General features: G+C 32.8%; 3 protein-coding genes and 1 long non-coding RNA gene across 4 annotated transcripts; 3 read left to right on the forward strand and 1 right to left on the reverse strand.

Moving 5' to 3' along the window:
* The first annotated feature begins 650 nt into the window (after positions 1 to 650).
* On the forward strand, positions 651 to 4,570 carry LOC139524552 (uncharacterized). Its single transcript, XR_011664814.1, has 3 exons — positions 651 to 710; positions 2,064 to 2,179; positions 4,031 to 4,570. It is a non-coding gene; the product is annotated as an uncharacterized lncRNA (long non-coding RNA).
* A 1,157-nt stretch (positions 4,571 to 5,727) lies between these two features.
* Positions 5,728 to 8,030, forward strand: LOC139525268 (uncharacterized). Its single transcript, XM_071320469.1, has 2 exons — positions 5,728 to 5,965; positions 6,547 to 8,030. Exons 1-2 carry the CDS (start codon positions 5,728 to 5,730, stop codon positions 8,028 to 8,030), a joined length of 1,722 nt encoding a protein of 573 aa, XP_071176570.1.
* Positions 8,031 to 8,125: 95 nt separating this feature from the next.
* On the forward strand, positions 8,126 to 9,004 carry LOC139525269 (uncharacterized). Its single transcript, XM_071320470.1, has one exon. It carries the CDS (start codon positions 8,126 to 8,128, stop codon positions 9,002 to 9,004), a length of 879 nt encoding a protein of 292 aa, XP_071176571.1.
* Positions 9,005 to 13,998: 4,994 nt separating this feature from the next.
* LOC139522541 (uncharacterized) lies at positions 13,999 to 16,704 on the reverse strand. Its single transcript, XM_071316013.1, has 4 exons — positions 16,658 to 16,704; positions 15,347 to 15,699; positions 14,700 to 14,771; positions 13,999 to 14,205 (listed from the first exon to the last, which is right to left on the reverse strand). Exons 1-3 carry the CDS (start codon positions 16,696 to 16,698, stop codon positions 14,707 to 14,709), a joined length of 459 nt encoding a protein of 152 aa, XP_071172114.1. The 5' UTR covers positions 16,699 to 16,704; the 3' UTR covers positions 13,999 to 14,205; positions 14,700 to 14,706.
* Positions 16,705 to 23,930: the final 7,226 nt, after the last annotated feature.

Consider the following 23,930-nt stretch of genomic DNA (forward strand, 5'->3'; position numbering starts at 1 on the left):
ACACGACGTACTCCCGACGTCGGTTAATGGTCGTCTGAACGTCATGTCGTGAGTTTACGTCGTACCAACGTTGTGGGAACGTAAAAATCCAACGTTGGATGCAGACGTACAGACGACGTTATGAAATTACGTCGGATTCACGTAAATTTAGTACCTTGTCAGGACGTAACATTTTATTACGTTGTGACAACGTGCTTATAACTGTCATAATCCGACGTAACATTTTGTTACGTCGTATCGACATTATAAGAACGTAGTGAATACATTGTAAAAATCTGGTTTTATGGGACGAATTTTTGGGGTATGTCATAATGAGTATTCCTGGATATATCAATCATTCACCTTCACTAGAATATATTTACGATTTTTTCGATTTAAAAAAAAAATCCCCCTTTTTTCCCGCAGACATAATTTGCATCAAGATGTCAAGGAAAATATTACAAATCCAATTTTAATGTTCTAATATATGTATTTTATATGAATATTTATTGTTTATTATATCATTAAAATTTTGTCATCATTTATCACTTGGATTTCATAATCGTTTTTCACGATTTGATTAGTGTAACGTTCAGCAGTACTCGGGTTTTACCGCTGCATCCTATGAAAAGTCTGAGCATGCGCACTGTTGCCGCTTGATTTTTGAAAACAGTGAGAGTGGAAATTTGAGGGAAATTTAGCTTGATCCAGATTCCAGAACAAAGAAAAAGGTAAAATAATGATTGCACATTACACCAAATAGGTTCTCCATGATAAAAACAAGTTTGATTGATGAAAATAAAACAGCTGTTACCGTGTTGGGCGCCTCTTTCAAGTCGGTTCTGGTTATACGTGATCGTGTTGAAATATGATACTTTTTCTTATACTGTCAATATATTGCACTGATACAAGATATTTTAGCCATGATGTGTGTTATTTGAATCCATTTATCAAATTTCGTGATTAACTTGTGTTGTTTCTGAAGATATATGCAATTGAAAATAAGTAAAAACTGTAGAATGTAAAAAAAAAAGGGGGAGGGTTGCACAGCCACAAGTACTTGTTTTCTATCTGTGACAAGAGCTACTATCCCTATATATTAAGGCTACAAGTGTCTGCTCTGTTATTTTTTGATAATCATTGAAGCATAAAAGTCTTATCCATGTTTATCAATATCAGAAAATGTGAAGCTAAACATCTCAGCACTTTAGATATTTGGGTCCATTACAAACTCCGCACATTTCAAACTTGGCATATAACCAACCCGGCCTATTAATGATAATGCTGCATATATCACTGGGGGTCGTCGCTAACATGCATGAAATATTTGCCACTGGATGTTGAGCAACAAACGATCAATCATTGTATCACTGGGTCTGACATGGAAATAGACAATTGTGCCAATAAAGATGTTGTAAAATATAGGCGTCACAGAAAAAAATTAAGATAGCCATCACGGTTGTCGCAATAGGATTAGGTCGTTGTAGGAAGGCGTCCCAGAAAAAAATAAAAAAACAGCCTTCCAAGTCTTGAAAGTGTCATAATGATTTAGACTAGGATCTAGCCTTGAAAGTTGGGTAAAATTTTCTTGTTTTCAGGGTAAAACCCAGTTTACAGGTGTTAAAACAGTACATAGGGACATCTTTTTTGCTGTACAATTTATAATATGAAGTCTACATGTTTATCAATGACGAGCTACATGTACAATCACTAAATATGTGATCAGAAACCATGTTGTAATCAATCATAAAACATATGAATTTTGGAATGCATTTAAATTTGTCACTTTGTTCTCCTAAAGATTTGTTGGACTAACATTTTTTTTTATATAAATAAGGCGGTGAATTTTCTCGTTTGAATTGTTTCACATTGTCATTTCGGGCCTTTCATAGCTGGCTATGCGGTATGGGCTTTGCTCATTGTTGAAGGCAGTACGGTTACCTATAAATGTTAATTTCTGTGTCATTTTGGTCTCTTGTAAAGAGTTATCTCATTGGCAATCATACCACATCTTCTTTTTTATATGAAACAGACAGAAGAATATAAAAGATATAAATTGAACGTATTTTTATTTATTTTTCCAGAGTCTTGTATATAAATCCACAGATCCAATGTGTCTGAGGTTGAGGAAATCATTGCAGTAACCATGTAACAGTTAAGCATGCACCAGCTCAAGAATTTGGACCAAGATTTTAAAAAGGTAAACATCAGTTGATCAGCTCTTTTTCTGTCCTCCTTAACTGAGTGATATAGTTTAACTCTTGTACTGTACGTACATACATGTACATTGAACTCAAAATTGGATTTTGTTATCTAACGTTTGCCTAAACCACATGTTATGCAACCAATACACAACGCTTATTATCATAAAACGCAGAGTTTGAATTTGGAGAGCATCTGCTTTACTGTTCTCTAGATATGTCCTTTAAATCAAGTTTGATACATGTAAGATCATTTGTGGCTCATGGACACATTTTTCTTATATTAATTTCATTTATCAAATTATAATTTGTTGATTTTATAGATTGCGTTCATTGGCATATGCTATGAGGTCTTGTATCGATGTACATGCTAAATTTATTAAGGTAGAATCCTTTGCATATCTTAAATTAATTGAAAAATGACAATATTGTGAAACCAAACTTCCTTTATTAATTATTTGTAGAATAACCACTGGTTGCTCCAGAAAATATTATGTCCCCTCTCCCCCAGGGAAAGCTCTTTTCTTAAATTTTATTTGGGGGTGGATGTGTATGAAATACCAAAATGCAAAGGAAGTGTTGTTCTTATTAATTTTTATACGCCCGTCGTCTTTTAGACGGGACGTATTATGGTATACCGTTGTCCGTCCGTCCGTCGTCCACACTTCGGACAATAACTCAAAAACACTTTCACCAATTTCTATGAAACTTAAGTGAATTGTTTATATCTATTGACGTAAGCTCCCTTTCGTTTTTTTTAATTTTCAGATTTTAAGTTTTGGATTTATGGGGCTTTATTCATAAAAAAGGGGGGATTTTCAACACTTCGGACAATAACTCAAAAAGGCTTTCATCAATGTCCATGAAACTTTGGTGAATTGTTTATATCTATTGATGTTAGCTCCCTTTCAATTTTTATAAATTTCAGATTTTAAGTTTTGGATTTATTGGGCTTTATTCATAAAAAAAGGGGGATTTTCAACACTTCGGACAATAACTCAAAAAGGCTTTCACCAATGTCCATGAAACTTTGGTGAATTGTTTATGTCTATTGATGTAAGCTCCCTTTCAATTTTTATAAATTTCAGATTTTACAATTCCGTGTTATGAATTTTTATGCTTAAAAAAGGGGGGATTTTCCAATTTTGGGACAATAACTAACACTTTCACAAAAGTTTATGCAACTTTGATAAATTGTTTATATCTATTGACATAAGCTCCCTTTCCATTTTTATAAATTTTACATTTTACATTTTATTAAGTAATGAATTTTTATACTTAAAAAAGGGGGATTTTATGAAACTTTGGTGAATATATTAATGTAACATCCCTTTTGATTTGTATATATATTTCTAGTTGATCATATAAATTTATTTAAAGCATAAAAGACAAGTTAAAAGAGCAACGGGCGTATCATGCGCTAAAGCGCAGCCCTTTATTAATTCTGTCGGTGCTGGAATTTTTTTTTTTAAAAGGGCTTAGGGCTGTCCCTTAGGGGCGGACATAGTATTTTCTGGAACAGACATTATTTCATTAACACATGTTCAATTTAACAACAAATTTATTTTTTAAATAAGAACGAAGGTTAATCATAAGTTATAAATAATTATATACTGTTGAAATTGTGTTAAATTTCTAACATACATCATCAAAATGTGTATAATTGGCAAAGATACAAACATCTCAGTAACAACATAAAATAATTATGAATCTGCAGTTTATTATAGGACCAGCAATAGAAAAAATATTGATTATGTGTAAACACAGGATAATTTTTAAGAACTGCTGTAATTCATAAGTTGGGATCAATTTATTTTTTTGTATTATATAATTTATGATTTTTTTTTCAGAGATCTGAAACCAACACAAGACCAGCTGGGTCAATATTCCTAATGCACCTCCAAATGAGGAACTAATGCGCCATCAAATGAGGAACACAAAAGTTGTGTGTAAACAAAAATTGTCTCTGTAGTGATATTGAACATGTTTCATTTTTAACAAGTGACTGAGCTTTACCATTTGTGTTGATCTGGAAAGTAGAGGATCATAGTATAAATATGTAAAAACTATGGAGTTTTTTAATGTATTCAAAGTTTTAAATTTTCAAAGAAATTGTTGTGTGAAAAAAAATCGCACTTCCCGAGAATTTAACCACATATATGTGAAAATGTCTTAGCTTCGAAACAAGCCATCCTACATATCCAGTGTACTATATTGACTGAGCTAGAGTAGAAAACATTACCAATACCAACTACGTGTATGCAGAAACAATTGTGCAAATTGCCCAGCTGATTAGAGGGCAGAAAACCAACATTTGGAATGACATGTACAATGTATACAACCAACACAAGACTAAAATTTGGAATAAAAATTAAAAATTCAGAAACAAACTATTTTTTTTTTATTGGTTCATGTAGCTACATGTACATTGTAAGAAAAAAGAAGTCTAAACTGTTGGATAGGTTTTGGTCTCTTGTGGACAGTTGTCTCATTGGCAATCATACCACATCTTCTTTTTTATACTCTCTCTAGTTGGTCAAAGGAAAAAAGCAATAGTTAGTTGAATTGAATTTCAGGTATTTGCTTCATTTGGGATATTTTTAGAAGTGTGTATGAATTGTGTAGAATATATATATATTTATAAACTAGACAGTCAGATTTTGGGCCGATTTTCCTAGCTTGTAATCGTGTAGTGAATCCAGCTGAATGCATTTTCAGTAAATATTAAGGTAAATATGGTAGTTTGTTGTATTTCTGAATAATTCATTAAAAATGGTTTTCCGTCGTCAAAGTGAAACCTTCATTCTAGAATTTCTGCCATCATAGTGAAATCTGAGTTCTAGGCCACTGAAACACTAAACATTCACAATTTGAAGCACTTACCAAGATGTCATGTTGAAGGCTGTACAAGTACCTATAATTGCTAACATCATCAATATTTGATTTTAGGATAGAGGGTTGTCTTATTGGCCATCATACAAAATTTCTTTTTTTGAAAAGTATTATGTGTTAAAAGAAAGAAAAGTTGCAAATTTGTTAAATGGAAATGTGTAATGCTTGTACTTCAGTATTGCAAAAGTTAAAAACTTAAGACTTTATAAACCTTAAACAACTATTTTTGGGAAAACTAGACATTTATACATTTCACACTGAAACCTGCCAAAGATTAATAAAAACCAACTTTTTGACAATTTCATATACAGCTGGCAGTTTGGAAATAGAGTACATATAAACAATTGTCCATCTTTCCCACATAGAAAAATTTACAACTAAAAACGGGTCAAAAGAAAAAATAAAGACCCTGTTTACATACTTCTTCAATGGAATTGCATTGATTTTATCAATTAAATGAGGACAAGGGACATTTATAGTTGTGCTGTGACGTTGTTACAACGTTTTATGATGGTAATAAATTACGTCACAAATTACGTTGTGCCAACGTTGTGTGGATGGTTGTCAGCACGTGCCTTGGAGTTCACAAAATTACGTTGTACCAACGTAATTTTACTACGTTGTCACAACGATAGTATTACGTTGTCACAACGTAATGTCGACGTTGGATTGTTTACTGGGATACTATTCTGGTTCAGGAACACACGAGTTAAGCTTGAGTGAAGACAAAAACAATAAATCTGACCCTAGGAGTTCAAGATCATTGTCTCTGGGCGAATTTATTCAGGCTTTTGGTATTTATAAGAACATTATGTGTACAACATTTCCTCATCGTAGGAGTGAGCTGGATCTTTATGAACGTGATTTGGTTGATATGGCCACCAGGTATCCGGGTAAGGGATTTTACGAGTACCATAAACGGTTTTCTGCTGATGCGGCAGCTCATTTAAGGCATAACAATATTCCTGTTGACTGGTCTATAAGAAATAACACTTTATTTTGCAATATTTTTGCGAACATTAAACCTAACACATGTAGCATTTGCGGTAGCACTTTTCACTCAAGTAGTTATTGTAATCAGTCAAACAATAGCAACAGGAATACGACAGGGTCATACAGGTCAGATCAAGACATACACGGCAGGGAGCGTTCTTACCATGGAGGAAAGGAAATCTGTAATAATTTCAACGGGAAAACAGGTTGTTTTAGACCTCATTGTAGAAATTTACATATTTGTCTAAGTTGTAATGGAGAGCACCCTAAAACAGTCTGTACGAGTTCAAAAAACGAGGCACTAGGACCCAACAAAATCGGGTCCAATATGCAGAGAAGAATGTAAACGATCAAGTTTCCCTAAGTTTAGGAGTATCAACACCCATTGTGATTAGTAATTTAGTTCATGAATTAGAAAATCATCCAAATAAGGAATTTAAGAATTACCTAGTTTCTGGGTTAATTCAAGGTTTTTCCACAGGTATTACAACATTACCATCTAAGTCTATTGAGTGCAAAAACTTAAGATCAGCGTTATCTCAACCAACACACGTTTTAAAATTAATAGAGACGGAGGTAGAAAAGGGCTATTTAGAAGGACCATTTGATTTCATTCCATTTACACATTACCGCATTAACCCTATCGGTGTGGCAGAAGGTAAATACAATAAAAAGAAGCGTTTGATCGTAGACTTGTCAGCGCCTCATGAGGATCCAAAAAATCCTAGTTTAAACGAACTTATCGATAAAGATGAATTTTCTTTGCAATATGTTTCAATTGATGATGCTATCAGAACTATCAAAAGCCTAGGTTTTAAATCTTGGCTTTTAAAAACCGATATAGCCGACGCCTTCAAGGTTATGCCCCTGTCGCCAATGTTATGGCCGTTTCATGGAATCAAATGGGATGACAGATATTACTTTTTTAATAAATTGGTGTTTGGGTGCAGGTCTAGCCCAAAAATCTTTGACACTCTTTCACAAGCAATTTGTTGGATTGCTCAGAACAATTACAATATAGAGCACATTTTACACTTGTTAGATGATTTTCTAGTTATTGTACCAGAACAAGACAATGCTCAACAAACTATGAATACTTTTTTAGATATTTTTAAGTCATTAGGTGTGCCACTTTCATTTAAGAAAACTGAAGGACCATGTCATAAGTTAGAATATTTAGGGATATTTTTAGATACTATTAATATGGAGGCTTATCTCCCTTTAGAAAAGATTTTACGAATTCAAGAAATTATAGAATATTTCAGTAAGCGCAATTCGTGCACTAAAAGAGAGTTATTAAGTTTACTAGGGCATTTAAATTTTGCGTGCAGAGTTATAGTGCCAGGTAGATCATTTGTTTCACACTTAATTAAACTGTCTACTACTGTTAAAAAGTTGCATCACCATGTGCACTTAAAAAGTTGTAAACCTGATCTTGTTATGTGGTCAAAATTTTTAAAAGATTGGAATGGTGTTTCCTTCTTTTTAAATGATAATATAACGAATGCTGCTGACATTCACTTGTTTACTGATGCTACACCTTCCTCATTTGGAGGTTTTTATCAAAATGAATGGTTTCAAGGTGACTTTCCTTATGAACTATTGTCTTGTGAGCAAACATCTATGGCGTTTTTTGAATTGTATCCCATTGTAATGGCATGCGTACTGTGGGGAGATAGATGGAAAAGGAAACGTATATTATTCAATTGTGACAATTTAGCTACTGTTGATATTATTAAAAAGGGTAGATCTAAGATTCAAAGCTTGATGAAGTTAATGAGAAAGCTCACTTATCATTCAGCAATTAATAATTTTGTAGTGCATGCCAAACACATTCCTGGTATAAAAAACTGTATAGCTGATTCTCTTTCTCGTTACCAGATGATGAAGTTCAGAGCCTTGGCACCACATGCAAACGCGATACCAACTCCTTGTCTGCATCCCTCAGAGCTGATGATGGTTTGAATTTAAAAATAGACGAATTATGGGATGCGTCTTTGAGCGAAAGCACTAGATTGACATATAAATCCGCTTTTAAATGTTTCAGAACTTTCCTGGTCATGAATGGTCAACCGTGCTCTGAAGTTAATCTTCCTTATGTAAAAGAAGATCTTCTAGTCTATTTCGTAACTTATTGTCAAAAAGCACTTAATCTGAAACACCAGACTATTAAACTCTATCTTGCCGGAGTACGTCATTATTATATAAGATTTTTAGGATATGATCCTATGGCGAATGCTATCAGATTACCAGTTATTCTTCGGGGTATTAAAAAATCTCAGAACAATGTTGTTCAAGAAAGATTGCCAATTACATCATCAATTTTGAATAAGCTTTGTGCTTTATTATCGAAAGGAATATTTTCACCAGTGCTAGACCTCATGTTTCAGTGTGCTTTTAAAATGGCATTTTTCGGTTTTCTTAGGTGTGGAGAATTTACCTGTCGGTCTTATAATGATAATTCATGTACAGTACTTTTGCAAGATATCACTGTGGATCCGACGAAACAGTTTTTCATTTTTCGCCTGCGATCATCTAAGCGTGATCCCTTTCGTCAAGGCGTGAATATTACTATTTATGAAAATGACACATTTAAACCAGTGGATACAATGAGTAAGTATCTGTCTATAAGATATAACAATGGCGCTTTACCAAAATCTCCACTTTTTGTCGAGGATGAATTTCAATCATCGCCGTTAAGCAGGGAAACATTTATTTCTTCATTGAGACAACTATTAGACATACTTGGCTATAATACTGTTAAGTTTTGTGGTCACTCCTTTCGTATAGGAGCAGCTACATCCGCAGCAGCATGTGGTGTCGAGGATCATATAATTCAAACATTAGGCAGGTGGTCATCAGACTGTTACATACGATACATACGAACTGATGCCAAAGTATTGAAAAGAGCTCAGCACGATATGTGTTTTCATAACTAGTTCATTTGTTGTAGTTTAAAGCTTCAGAGAGATTATTATTGTTTCTTTTTTTGTAGTTTTACACACATGTAATTTTTGTTTTTGTTTTTTGTAACATTATGTGACATTTGAGTGGTAAAAAAAAAAAACAACAAAAAAAAACCAAAAAAAAACCAAAAAACATGGAGACCATTTTAATTCCATATTTTAATAAATTTAGGTTAGATTACATAACTAAATAAAAAAAAAAAAAAAAAAAAATAATATTAAATCGCAATAAATGATGTATCTATCTTGGGGGCTTTCACTCATTTAATGGTATTAAATTCGCTTAATTTGGCCATGTTAATTTCGGGGAAATTATTTTTTACCCCCAAGTCAATTATACATCAGTATAGTATATATTCTTAATTATCAGTTCCAATTATTATTGTATAAGTAAGCATGGGATTATTTTGCATATCGTGCTGCTGGTATCCACCGCAGCCGATACCCCGCTGCTGGTATCCACCGCAGCCGAAACCCCGCTGCTGGTATCCACCGCAGCCGAAACAATTTTGCAGGTATACACCGCATCCTATAGTTAATAGTTTATTTTTAGAATAATGTTTCAAATTATTGTTTAGATTAGGTAGATTTTTTATAAAGTGAGTAGCCCCCGAGAAAGCCAAAACATAGATACATTTATTGATTATATTGTTACATTTTTTACATGTTGTCATGTAGTTTTAGCAATTATATAATGGAAGTAGTATAGCTTGTTTTTATTAGTCTAGATAATAAATATATATACCACTATGCTATATTATGATGTTTGTTGTTTTGTCGTCTTTAGATATAATGCGAGGTTAAGAAGGGATCGGAATAACTATAGACAATAGCTTTTACTGATTGTCATTTAGAGAACATGTGTGCTTATATACAGTCATATAGATTTAACATTTGGGTTGTCGTAATTTGTCTTTGGTTAGTCGTATTTCAAGTCACTGATACTAGAAAAGTATGATTGTATAAATGGTAATTTAAAGATTTAAATTGTAGTTTATACGATAAATTATTCCTGCCTACGTCAGGTGGGATATTAATAGAATACAAATTGAGAAACCAGAGAGAGATATTTTTAGAAATTAATGAGAGAACCGAGATATTTTTAGAAATTACTGAGAGAACTGAGATAATTAGAAGATTGGTTAGCCAATCAGATAGGAGATATAAGTAAAGTATTAATAAGCTCGTTTTAAGCTGCCAGTTCATCGTAGCATATTTTAATTTTGTTTCCCACCCGCCCTCACCTTTACCTCTTTAAAAGTGTATTCACATATATATGTATTATATATTGGGGCTACTTACTATTGGCCATGTTAATTTCGGGGAAATTATTTTTTACCCCCAAGTCAATTATACATCAGTATAGTATATATTCTTAATTATCAGTTCCAATTATTATTGTATAAGTAAGCATGGGATTATTTTGCATATCGTGCTGCTGGTATCCACCGCAGCCGATACCCCGCTGCTGGTATCCACCGCAGCCGAAACCCCGCTGCTGGTATCCACCGCAGCCGAAAAACCCGCTGCTGGTATCCACCGCAGCCGAAACAATGTTGCAGGTATCCACCGCATCCTATAGTTAATAGTTTATTTTTAGAATAATGTTTCAAATTATTGTTTAGATTAGGTAGATTTTTTATAAAGTGAGTAGCCCCCGAGAAAGCCAAAACATAGATACATTTATTGATTATATTGTTACATTTTTTACATGTTGTCATGTAGTTTTAGCAATTTATAATGGAAGTAGTATAGCTTGTTTTTATTAGTCTAGATAATAAATATATATACCACTATGCTATATTATGATGTTTGTTGTTTTGTCGTCTTTAGATATAATGCGAGGTTAAGAAGGGATCGGAATAACTATAGACAATAGCTTTTACTGATTGTCATTTAGAGAACATGTGTGCTTATATACAGTCATATAGATTTAACATTTGGGTTGTCGTAATTTGTCTTTGGTTAGTCGTTTTTCAAGTCACTGATACTAGAAAAGTATGATTGTATAAAATCATTATATAAAGTTTTTACCCATTTTAAGAAGGAACGTGGTATTTCAAATTTTAGAAGAGATTCATACATGAGGGGTAATTCTAAAGAATGCATTCCTATTACTAATTCATTGAGCTTTTAACTAGCTTTCAGTAACTTTTTCAGTGGTTTTTCTCAAATCGTACTTTCGTGTTAATTTGACCGGTTGATACCATTTGTAATGCATTTTTGTTATACAATGTTTACTTAAAAGTTTTAAATCTCGTCTCACTATTTTGTAAATATACCACTTTTGACAATTGATACCACCTTTGACAATTGATTGGTATGGCGAAATTTTCTTACTTATGTTCTCGTTCTATGAATAACAACAACATTTGTGTAAAGAATATTTACGAACTCCATGTATACCTTACGACAGTTTATTTTTGTTTACCTGTGTACGTTATTTTATTTGTCGGTATTTTGACTTAGGTTATGGTTGTCTTTCAGATATTGTTTCACCCGGTTTTTTAAAATTAATTTTGTATTTACATTGTGTCATAGATCAAATTGATTCGTTCAGTGTATGTTTACTTCTTTTTGTTTATATGTCTTTTGATCAAGTAAAGCCATTCCAATTGATACGTTATAGTGTGTCTTTCAATGTTGCGATGTTACACTATTGTTTCAGGGAAGGGTGATGGTTGGCGCCTATTTAATCGTTTAACCCGATGCATTTGTTTGCACATCTCCCAATTAAGGAACCTGATGTCCAGTGTTTGTCATTTGACGATGTAGTTCATAAGTATTTCTCGTTTCTAATTTTTTATATAAATTATACCGTTGGTTTTCCTGTTTGAATGGTTTTACACTAGTTATTTTGTGGGGCCCCTAATAGCTCGCACTTCTTTATGAGTCAAGGCTCCATGTTGAATGCCGTACTTTGACCTAGTATGTTTTACTTTTACTAATTGTGATTTGGATGGAGATTTGTCTCATTGGCACTCGTATCCACATCTTCTTATATCTATTGTTATGATTATACAATAAACAATATAAATACATGAGAGTTTGGCTACTTTTTTATTCTTTATTTGCCTGAAGGATTATTTACTCGACTGAAATTCATTGTATTGGCACTATTTTTCCAATCTAAATTACTATTGAAAACAGACTGAAATGCAGTGTAAAAGTACCTTTTCATCAAAATTACTATTTAAAAAATGAAATGAACACGTCATAAATTTAATGTCTCCGTAGCGCTTTCTTGAATTTACCTTCATCAGGTTAGGTTAATTTCAAATTGCATAAGAATCAAGTTGACAGTTGAAGAGCTATAGGACCAAAGAAAAAGACATAAAAAATAACCAAATTCATCTAAGGTCGACTTTCCCTGAGGGAGTTGCAACTTTGATCTCTATGTTATTTCAAAACGGACAATTTTGAAAAGGTTTGTTTCAAAATAATGTTAGTACCGAAGTACTTGGTAGTCAACCGAGATATCGATCAGTGCTGTAAAAAATGAAAACAACATGTTATAAAATTTATGTATAGGAAGCCCTTTTCTTGATTTACAGTCAGCAGGAAAATTCATTGCAAAATATGGAAAAGCCAAGGTTGTGTAAGATTTAATATAGTTGTAGAATTATATAACAAAAGAAAAAAAGTCCTAAGAAATAACCAGATCCATCTAAGGTCAACTTTGAAACAGACTGAAATACAGTGTAATTGCACCTTTTCATCTAAATATCTTACTTTTTTAACAAAAAGTGTAGAATATTCTACATATATGTCACGTGATAATACTTTCTTTATATATATGTATAACTCGTCTAAACATCAACCCAACAATGTTAGATCTGTGAAAGCAAATTTGTGTTCTTCTGTCGCCGGGATTCGAACCCATGCTACTGAGATTTCGTGACACCAAATCGCCTGCAATGTAGCCGTCCTACTAGACCACACGATTCACCTGGTCTTCATAAAAATGAAGCTTTTGGTAGCTGGATGTTACCTTTCCACGTCAGTTTTAATCTAGCGTCGTACTACAGTGCATGATATATAAGGCATGGAGATGTTATTTTTACAGATCAGCTAAAGTATCTACAGTAAAGGATTTTACAAATTAATGTAAGATACAGTCACAGAAAATAATTATATTTATAAGTACGTCTGAGCCAGTGACAACTCTACAACAGATTTATCCATCGGATCACCATCAGTGATGGTGATACATGGCTGTGTACATTATGTATATACAACTCGTCTAAACATCAAACCAACAATGTTAGATCTGTAAATTTGCCTTTGCGAATTTTTTGGTCTTCCCTCGCCGGGATTCGAACCCATGCTACTGAGATATCGTGACACCAAATCGCCTGCACTGTAGCAGTCCCGCTAGACCACACGACCACCTGGGCTTATCTAATATTCATATTTCAAGATACACAAATGTATTTTTTTAACGTTTTATTTTTTAATAAGCATTGGCTACTGATCATATGATAAACATGTAGACCTAAGTCACCTAGGAGTGTTCTGCATTTTAGAATTCTTTATCTTCTATGTGTGGCTTTCTCATTGATAAAAAACTAGCTGCCATAGTATAGCAAAGAACACCAATAAACATGTAAACAAAACAGTCTTCTACTTATTAAGAAAAAGGCTAATTGTTGTCCTATTTGTGCTTCATGTTTGTTGATCTTGTTCCTAGTATCACCCTTAATTAATTGCAAAAACTATCTACTCGTGAACGGTTCATAGATACCTGTGCAATATTTAGGGGATATCATGTTGTTATATTGCAATTTCGCTTTGACATCCGAAAGCTGCAATCTTTGAAAGCTTAAACAAAAATCGCTGTTCCACGCAACATTATTTCTTGATCGTAAAAGAGTACTTACTTGCCACTTGTTAGTAAAACTAGTGTTTGGAAAGCCGCAGTGTAATATTTCAACGCACTTTGGCAGTGCAAAAATAAACTATCAAAATTAATATATAAAGTTTTATTTTTCATGAATCACATTTTTACAATTACAAGCATTGAATTTTACACTTTTTATCAGAATTATATAACAATATACATTTTTTTCTTCATTTCCACACACTACAGTTCACGCGATCTTTAGATGCTTCTCAAACAATCACTAGTTTCTTCATTCGTCTAGTTTCTTTCATTATTGACATCTTAAACTACACTGAAATAATATAATATAACATTCAATTAAGAAGAAAAAAAATATGAAACACAAAATAGCATATGTTGTATCTTTGTATTAGACTTGAAATATTGTCATTGTATGCCGAGTTTTAGTGTAATTTGTGATTAGAGTTTATAAATAAATCGAGATGTTTGGTAAAGGTCATTGAGATAGCACCCAAAAGCAAAGGTTCAAATAAAAAAAGGTATGCGAGTGAAGGTCGCGTATCGAATAAAAAATGACAACACGTTTTTATCTCTGATACCCATGTGTGTAGTAAAGTTCGTATTTTAACGCTTTTCTCTCTTTTTTTACCGGACAGTATATGTTTTTCTCTGCCATTTTATACCTATACAAATTATTATCATGATAACCATGATATGGTATTCATTATAATCCTGGTACCTTTGATAACTATTGATCGAATAAATGTCTTAAGATTAAACAAAACTACAACAATCTACCATATTATGTATGTTAATGATACTTACAATAAGTTTAACGACCGAATAAACCATTGCCATTGTTGTTGCTCAAAAGAAGAAGCAACACGAAAAACATCACTGAAAAACAAAGAAATGTTACAATTACCATTCACTATTGAAATCAAATCATTGTTTTTCCTAAATAAAGGCCCCATAACTATTGAGAATGTATAGGTAGTTATCAATATCTGTTTTGTTTACGCATCGTTATAAATATAACGGAATTTGATGCGACTGTCATACAAGTGACAGGCTTAGGGCTATAAAACCAGGTTCAATCCACCTTTTTCTACATTTGAAAATGCCTCTACCAAGTCAGGAATGTGACAGTTGTTGTCCATTCGGTTTTGCCATTTGATTAGGGACTTTCCTTTTTGAATTTTCCTCTGAGTTCAGTATTTTTGTAATTTTACTTTTTACGATAGTTAGAAGAAATTTTCCGCACAAGAAATATATAGGCCATGAATTTTAGAAGATTTACAAATCAAAAGTATAATTGTCTACATGCTATGTGAATCAATTTTTAGAGATAATATATAGATAGAAAAATGAAGATGTTATAAGAATGCCAATGAGACAATTCTTCATCCAAGTAAGAGAATATCGTGAAAGTTTTATACACTGATATATCATAGATAGAAATTAGAACTTACGAAGACCTCCTCCTTGTCCGAACAAACCACCGTCCATCCCTCCACCAATACCACCGGCCAAATCTCCACCATAACCCCCGGCATATGGACCAGCCATAGCGCCTCCATAAACTGGTAATGGTTGGTATTGTGTGATTTCGTCAACGTAACCTCCCTTCTTTCCATATCCGGAGTATCCATGATAACCACCTGATTTGCCGTATCCTTGATAACCTCCCATTCCGTATCCTTGATTACCATACCCGGACCATCCACCCTTCATGTATCCACCTCCATTGCCGTAACCATCAGCACTAACACAGTTCAGGGCAAACAGACCCAAGACGGCGACAACGGCAAGTGTGGCTTTCATTCTGAAATTCAGAAATAATAATTAATTATATCATCAGATGAAATCAGAATGACATGCAACTCTAAACAATATTTCAACATGTTTTATAAAAGATTTTGAAAATTAAATCCACATATTCATTTTTTTAAATTGAAGAAACAATTAAAATATGAAAAATGAATGATTTAATATAAATGATACCTCATTTTCATTCTCAATTTGATATTTGATATTTTTTCAATATTTAGCATTATAATTGATCTCTGTATAAACTTTTACAAAAATAAACAACATGCATATCAACAACGTACGAGTTTAATAGGCACAGACTGTTCTTCATTACTGGTATTTTTTATTCAGTAAAAAATTCTCAATATTAAGTACAAAATGTTTTATGATTGCAACATGCAATATAAGAAAAGAATACCGTCCTCTCAATCTCTTTTTTGTCTCAATCTAGCTCTTTCTTTCTCGCTTGTGTTTGTGTTTTTGTTGGTTTTTTTTTAGATTGCTATGCTGTGCGTCAACCTTTGACATTACCCCTTATTATATATTTCATCTCCATTTATAAATATTTCTTCTTAATTTATCTACTTATTTCTGTTATATTGAATACATTGAAAAATACAATTTCATTTGAATTATTTATATTTTTGTAGATATTAAAAAAAATGAATAATATTAACATCAATTATATTTTGACACATATCATGTTGTTGCTTAGCCTGTCGATTTATTTGTAGAACATGTTTAAACCCTTTTTAATTTAAGGAAAGAATATGTAAATTTTGAAAAAATAAGAACGACCATACAATGAGTTCCTTATTCTAATTATGAATTCAAATTTTATATAAATATTTGAATGATTATTTATTTCTTTTTTTCCGGAAAAATAGTGAAGAATAATTGAGTATATATATACATATTTTGATGATTAAGTTATTTTTAAATTGTTATTACTACACCTGCAGTGGACTTACATGTTTGCTGGTTGGGAACTCAGTGATAAACAGAGAAACATTCTGGTATATATACAAAATATATTGATACGCAATTTGTGCTAATTATTACAAGTTCCGCTATAGACACATAAGGTTACAGATAAACTTCCATATTGATGTCTGTCTGGTCATTCGATAACATAAAGTGTTGACATGTAAATTCTCAAATAAAAATAGGCAGACTTACTGATTATAGAAACCATTCTTAATATATGTGCTGTTTTATAACGATCTACATTGCATATCTTGTCAAAAAGTCTGGTACATGTTTTATAATAGATTTTGGAAAGTAATTCCACATATTTCTTTTTTTTAATTTATTTAACGATTTAAATATGAAAAACGAATGACTTAATATAAATAATATTTTTTTTTAATATTTAGCATCTAATTGATCTCTATATAACAAAAATAAAAAAGAACATGCATAATTTATGAATCTTTTTTTTATATTACTGGAATATTTTTAAGTCTGAATAATTTTAAATAATTAGTACAAATTGTTGGTAAACATCATACCTATTATTAAATATTTATGTCATTTTATCTTTTCTTTATTCTTAATGTATTTTTTTCTCTATTTTTTAAGAATATATTGAATGTCATTTTTCTCTTTCTTTATTTTCAATGTCATATTTTTCTCTGTTTTATATATATATTGAATGTCATTTTTCTCTTTATTTTTAAGGTCATTTTTTCTATTTATTTTTAATGTCATTTTGTCTCCCTTTTTAAATATATATTGTATGTTATTAATCTCTTTTCTTTATTTTCTAGTCTATTATTTGATACCTGTATACATTTTTCGTTATTGTTTATTTATTTTTCTTTGCCCATTTTTTTATTGCTATTTAATCTTTATGCTTTGGTTCATTATTCTTCATTGTGTAAACTCTCACCTAGACCCTCGTATAATCTATTTATGTTTCATTTATATTTAAAACACAAATGAAATTTCAAAGAAAACTACTAGATATTCAAACTAATGCTTTTTAAGGAGTTGATTAAAATTTCATTTGTTAGCCAATTTTATGCATTATTACAGCCTTTTGTCATCATAGGCTATTTCCTAGTATCGACAAACCTGAAAATCATAAACGGAATTACTTTAAGATGTACACATCTGACGAGCCAAACATTTCTAGGATTAAACTTTTTTCCTAACCTTATTTTTAGGTTAATATAACTGTAAAAGCAAAAAAAAGAAAAAAAAAGCAATAAGTGAAGAAAACATTGTATGGGGGTGCACTTCTATTTTGCAACGACCCTTTGAAGTACCCAATTTTGATGATTTTCCCATTTTCATTAATTGATACTCATTTTTGGACGATTATCGTGAAAAAAAATCGCAATTCCACAATTAAACTTTTTTTCATACTTTAAATAAAGATGAAGTGGACCGATCTGGATAAATTTAACTTTAAAACAAATATATGTAGGTGTTCATATGAGAAAGTTTTATCAGATTCTGATGCTTTTCGTGTCATATTTACCCTCCTGTCAATTTTGTCAATTTTTGATTTTTCTTTATTGTTAAAACAAAATGCATATTGTTACAACATTTTTTGTCATTGTCTATGAGCTTGCATTAAAAATTGCGCTGCATAGTATACTAATTTAAGATTTCCCGAAAATAAGGAGTTATTTTTGGAGTAGTTATTTTCCCAAAGGCAATTCTTTCTTATGATATTTTAAACATGGGGTGAAAATTGGCATGCAGAAAAGTGACATATGAACAATTTAGGGTATACCCGGTTTTTATGAAGTTAGACTTTAGGTAAAATATTTAGAAAGCTGTGAAAATTGCTAAATTTGGTTGCACAGATAAGTTTTTTTAACCGGTGGTCTGACACCTTATCTAGTACTTTCAATGACTCTACCAACCATAGCCAATGAACTTCATGTTTTGATAATACAAAACCACCTATTTTTTCGTATATAGATAAATTACAGATTTTTTAAAATTTCTAATTATACATCAGACGTCAATATAGAAATTAGTGCTCCTTCCACTTCCTGAGACTGTAAAATTTATAGTTTAAGATATGGAAAGGACCAAAATATCGTTCTCTATCTATAAAAGATTGGAAACAGTGTCATCAGGTCACGAAAATCCTTTATAAGTCTCTAGACAATTATATGAATAAAATTATGAATACTGTATATATATTCGTTATTTAATTTTGAAAACAAATTCTTAAGTTAATAATAGGGTCCATGATATACAAATTTCTACAACAAAAAAACCCAAACTTTAATTACTCGCAAAACAGTATGTGTTCACCGACAGACACCGCCGCCAATAATGTTATGCCACGTGGTGTGACTATACACGAGACGGATGTTCTCAAATAGGAACAATTCGTCTACATTCAGGTCCGTACGCTTCACAGAGGGTAAAATTGAAAACAAGATTATCAATGTCACTACCCAGTTTAAAGCTTCTCCGGAACATTTGAAAGTCCCGAATGTATACTCCTTACCTAAATTACACAAACAACCATTTTAATTCCGTTTCATCCTCGCATCTATTATTAAAGTGTTATATTACTACTCTCTACGATACAATTTTTTTTCATATTTAATTAGATAGTCTTTTGAATAATCAAATTCCAAAGGTATTTGCTGTAACTCGTTTAAAGCCTTTTTCCGTAACGGAAATGGAAAGTACGCTAGATATACCTACTGGAAATGCGAAGAGTTGATTGAAGCTTTAAATTATCTCCTGGACAACATGTTTATAGATATAAGATGTGGAATGAGTGCCAAGTCACAATAAGTAAAAGTTAACCATTGTATTTCAAAGTACGGTCGTTAACACCGAGTCTTGGCTCATACCGAACAGCAAGCTATAAAGAGACTAAAAAATGACTCAATGGCAAATATTTGTATAAGATTCAAAAGAGTTGACAAAAAAAGATCTAAACAAAACAAATCCATTAAGCTAAACTTTGGAAGAGACTGAAAAACAGTGTAATGGTGTCATACCACCAATTACTCCCTCAAATTTAGAACGTATGTGAAAGAAGGCCTACTCGGACAAAAAATAGTGCATTTGATGTCATTGTTCACCTAAACTAACCAACAAATTTGCAGAAATGAAAGTTTTGTTGAAAGAGAAATATATTAAGACCATTTTGAGCCAAAATTTACCTGTCTATGAGTTTGCATTAAAAATTGATGATTAATGCGCTCCATAGTATACTAATTTAAGATTTCCAGAAAACCAGGGGTTATTTTTAGTGGTACCTCCTTTCGGAAGCTCTCTGCTTTCTAATATGATTTTGAATGTATGTTGAAAATTGGCATGCAGAAAGGTGACACCTGTACGATTCAGGATATACCTAGTTTCTATGAAGTTAAACTTAAGGGAAAATATTTAGAAAGCTGTGAAAATTGCAGAATTTGGTTGAACAGATAGGGACTTTTAATTGGTGGTATGACACCTTTAATTGCACTTTTTCGTCTCAACATCTTAAAAAGAAGAGAATAATCTGAATCGTGATCGTGATAATATATACATCTATAATACTAAAATTACGAGGTCCAATTTGTCAGCTGTCATCACGTAAAAACGACGAATCACAGAATTCAACTTTATATATAACTAATATAGTACAAAGGTGTAGATTAAAAATTACACCACTCCAGGCCCTTTTGTTTTCCACGTAATTAATATTGCCAATAATTAAGAAGTTTCGGGTCGAGTCCGCTACCGATACCAATAGTATATTAACCTGTTACCTATTACCTTATCTGTACGTTCCGCATCTGAAAGGCGCACCACCAAACGTTGTATTCAGGATTAATATGCTATATACACGGGTCATAACCACAGGGTTGACACTATTAAATTGTCAAATTGTTACCTATTGTAGTATTTTAATCAGTAAGACTTTCTAAGATAACAATACGAATACTAAAAATCTGGACTAAAAATAAGGCGTATAGGTACAGTTTTCAATTTGTTAGTGGGCATGACGTAAAACAGCGAAGCAAAGAATTCAACTTTATTTATAACTTATATAGGACAATGCTGTTGATTAAAAAATACTCCATTCCAGGACCTTTTGTTTTCCAAATAATCAATATTATTGTTTCAGTTCGACGGGTTCAAACAGAAAGACTTAAAAGCAGAGAAAAACTGTGTATCTTATAATCGGCATGACTTTATCAGATGACAATACTAATACTAAAATAAGGCTTGCACAAAGTTATATACTTTAATTCAGTCACGGACCCGTGATATCACGGGTGTGTTCTAGTATCATATAAAATTAAGAATGAAAATGGGGAATGTGTCAAAGAGACAATTAACCAAACAAATGAGCGGAAAACAGGGTATTCATCGCAGCGAGAAAATCCCGCACCCGAGAAAAGAAACTAAAATTTAAAAATCATACAAAACTAACAAAGGCCAGGGGCTCCTGACTTTGGACAGGCGCAAAAATGCGCCGGGTTTAAATATGTTTTTTGGTATCTTAAGTCTTCCTCTAAAAACAACACAGCAACTCACACAGTAAAAATCAGTTTAAAAGAAGTTCGAGTCCGATGTCAGAATAGGTAACAAAAGAAACAAAACGAAATGACAATGATACAAAAATTAATACATAAATACTAGCAGTAACTGACAGGCCTGCTCCAGAACTCAGTTAAAAATGTTATGTCTTTATCATATTAATCACAATCCCTCCCGTTAGGGGTTTATGCTCGCTTCACACTGTCCCGATTTTTACGCCGATGGCAACACGATAATAGAAATTTTTAAAATCGGGGCTGATCGTATCCAAATCGGGCTATTCGTAGTGCCATCTTTAACCATCTTTAACCATCGGCCACTTTTTCTAGCCTTCGGGGACAACTTCGGGAAGGGTTCTAAATTTTTTAACATGTTAAAAAATCCCAGAAGGTGCGCCCGATGTTGAGGGTTCGTATTGAGTTCGTATCACCATCCTCAATATCGTAATGTCACCGGGAATGCATCTTTGCACATCGTATTGCATTCGTGTTTCAATCGTTTCCATCGGGCAGTTTTGACATTACGATGTCTACACGAATGAATCACGAAGGTACCCGAAGGTCTTACGATGGTAACACAACTTCGTGAAGACCTCGTAATCCCGTCGTGTTGCCATCGAATAAAAGTACGAAGGCGACAAGATGGAACTACGACGGCAATAAATCCAGCTAAATGTAAGTTAATTTTCGCTCTAAAATACATTTAAAGTGCCATGCGCGATATACACTGGTCAGTCCAATACGACAGTTAAGAAAGACGTTCACAAAACATGGAGCTCATATCATATGATTCTATGAGCACAAGAAAGGCGACAGCGTTGTTTCTATTAATTCAAATGGAACAAGAAGAGCAGCTATTACAGGCTCAGGATTTACTTTTACAAGTAAAATATTATTTTTTGTCAATTTTTTATATCAAGTAACATAATTAAAGGTGACAAAGAATTTGGAGTTTTTAATTTATATTAGACAATGTCGGAACATATTCAATTTCTTCTATTCACAACAACAACACGAAAAGACAAAAACGTTAGTTATGATAAGAGCGATATGTTCAGGCCTTTTCCATCTGGTTTGTTTCATATCATTACATGCTGGGGTTCCTTTAAATAAACGCGCCTCGTACACCAACACTGCAGGTACACGTATATAGGGAAACCAACTTTTTTTTCATTATTCTGATTTTTTATGTATCGTCTGAGTTGTTGTCACACGAATGTTTACTACATAACCATTTTTTTTTCTATATGTCATATTTTGCCGCCTTTGTTGCTTTCCCCACATCCTTCCTTTTGTCTATATTATTGTGATATTCTCCTGGAAAGAGCTCTTTTTGAATAAAAGGGATCAACGAACCCATTACCTTACCTTTAAGATAGATCAGTAAACATGGGCATAATTATGGGTGATTATTCAGACTAGTGCGCACATTTTACAGTTCAAACAAGGCAATGCCGAGCGTGGCATCCCCTCGTATGTAACATATTGGGGACAAATATGGACACTATATTTCTATATGACACATGCAGAAAAAGGTAAATTGAATATGCATATTTGATACATAAACTATTTTTATGCCCCACCTACGATAGTAGAGGGGCATTATGTTTTCTGGTCTGTGCCTCCGTTCGTTCGTCCGTTCGTCCGTTCGTTCGTCCGACTTCAGGTTAAAGTTTTTGGTCAAGGTAGTTTTGATGAAGTTGAAGTCCAATCCACTTGAAACTTATTACACATGTTCCCCATGATATGATCTTTCTAATTTTAATGCCAAATTATAGTTTGACCCCAATTTCATGGTCAACTGAACATAGAAAATGAAAGTGCGAAGTTCAGGTTAAAGTTTTTGGTCAAGGTAGTTTTTGATGAAGTTAAAGTCACAACTACTTGAAACTTAGTACACATGTTCCCTATGATATGATCTTTCTAATTTTTATTCCAAATTAAAGTTTTGACCCCAATTTCACGGTCCACTGAACATGGAAAATTATAATGCGAGTGGGGCATCCGTGTACTATGGACACATTCTTGTTTTAGAAATCAACCAAAACATTTAGTAACTGGAAATACCTTTAATATTGTCTTTAGAACCAGCCGGTAAAAAATTAGCAACCAATTTCCTGTGTATTATACTATTTCAAGGAGAAAAAACAAGTCCATCTGCATGACCTTGACCTTTGGCCTTGAACGTAAAAAATGTCAGATCATTACAAGGAGGAACACTATACCAAATGTGGTTAAAATCTTTTGAAGCATATTGGTTTTAGAGTGTCCACAAGGGTGATATTGCCTTGTATTACAACTGCCACTGTGACCTTGACCTTTGAACTTTAAAGTCAATAGCGCTTAAGATATTCTTAACGAGTAACACCATACCAAGTTTTGAGCATTTTGGTTCTAGAGTGTCCATAACAATTTTATCTCCACGCAACTTACATGTAGTAGGCGATTACCCGCCATGCATGGCAGACTTGTACAGAAACGATATGTTGTCGAAATTCTGTTCGTATTTTCTAAACATCGTATGGCCATCGCGCCATCATCGTAATCCATCGTGTAGTCTTCGTAATCCATCGTACAGCCTTCGTGATCCATCGTGTAGGGTATGGCTGAGATATGAAGCTTAAATACCCGTCTTCGGTTAACCTTCGTATGTCCATCTTTTGCTATCGTATACAATTTCGGCACCATCGTATAGACTTCGTTATTCATCGTTCTTGCTTCGGTCACTTTTTGG

The sequence above is a fragment of the Mytilus edulis genome, chromosome 5 (genome assembly GCF_963676685.1).
Source record: "Mytilus edulis chromosome 5, xbMytEdul2.2, whole genome shotgun sequence".
NCBI lineage: Eukaryota > Metazoa > Mollusca > Bivalvia > Mytilida > Mytilidae > Mytilus > Mytilus edulis.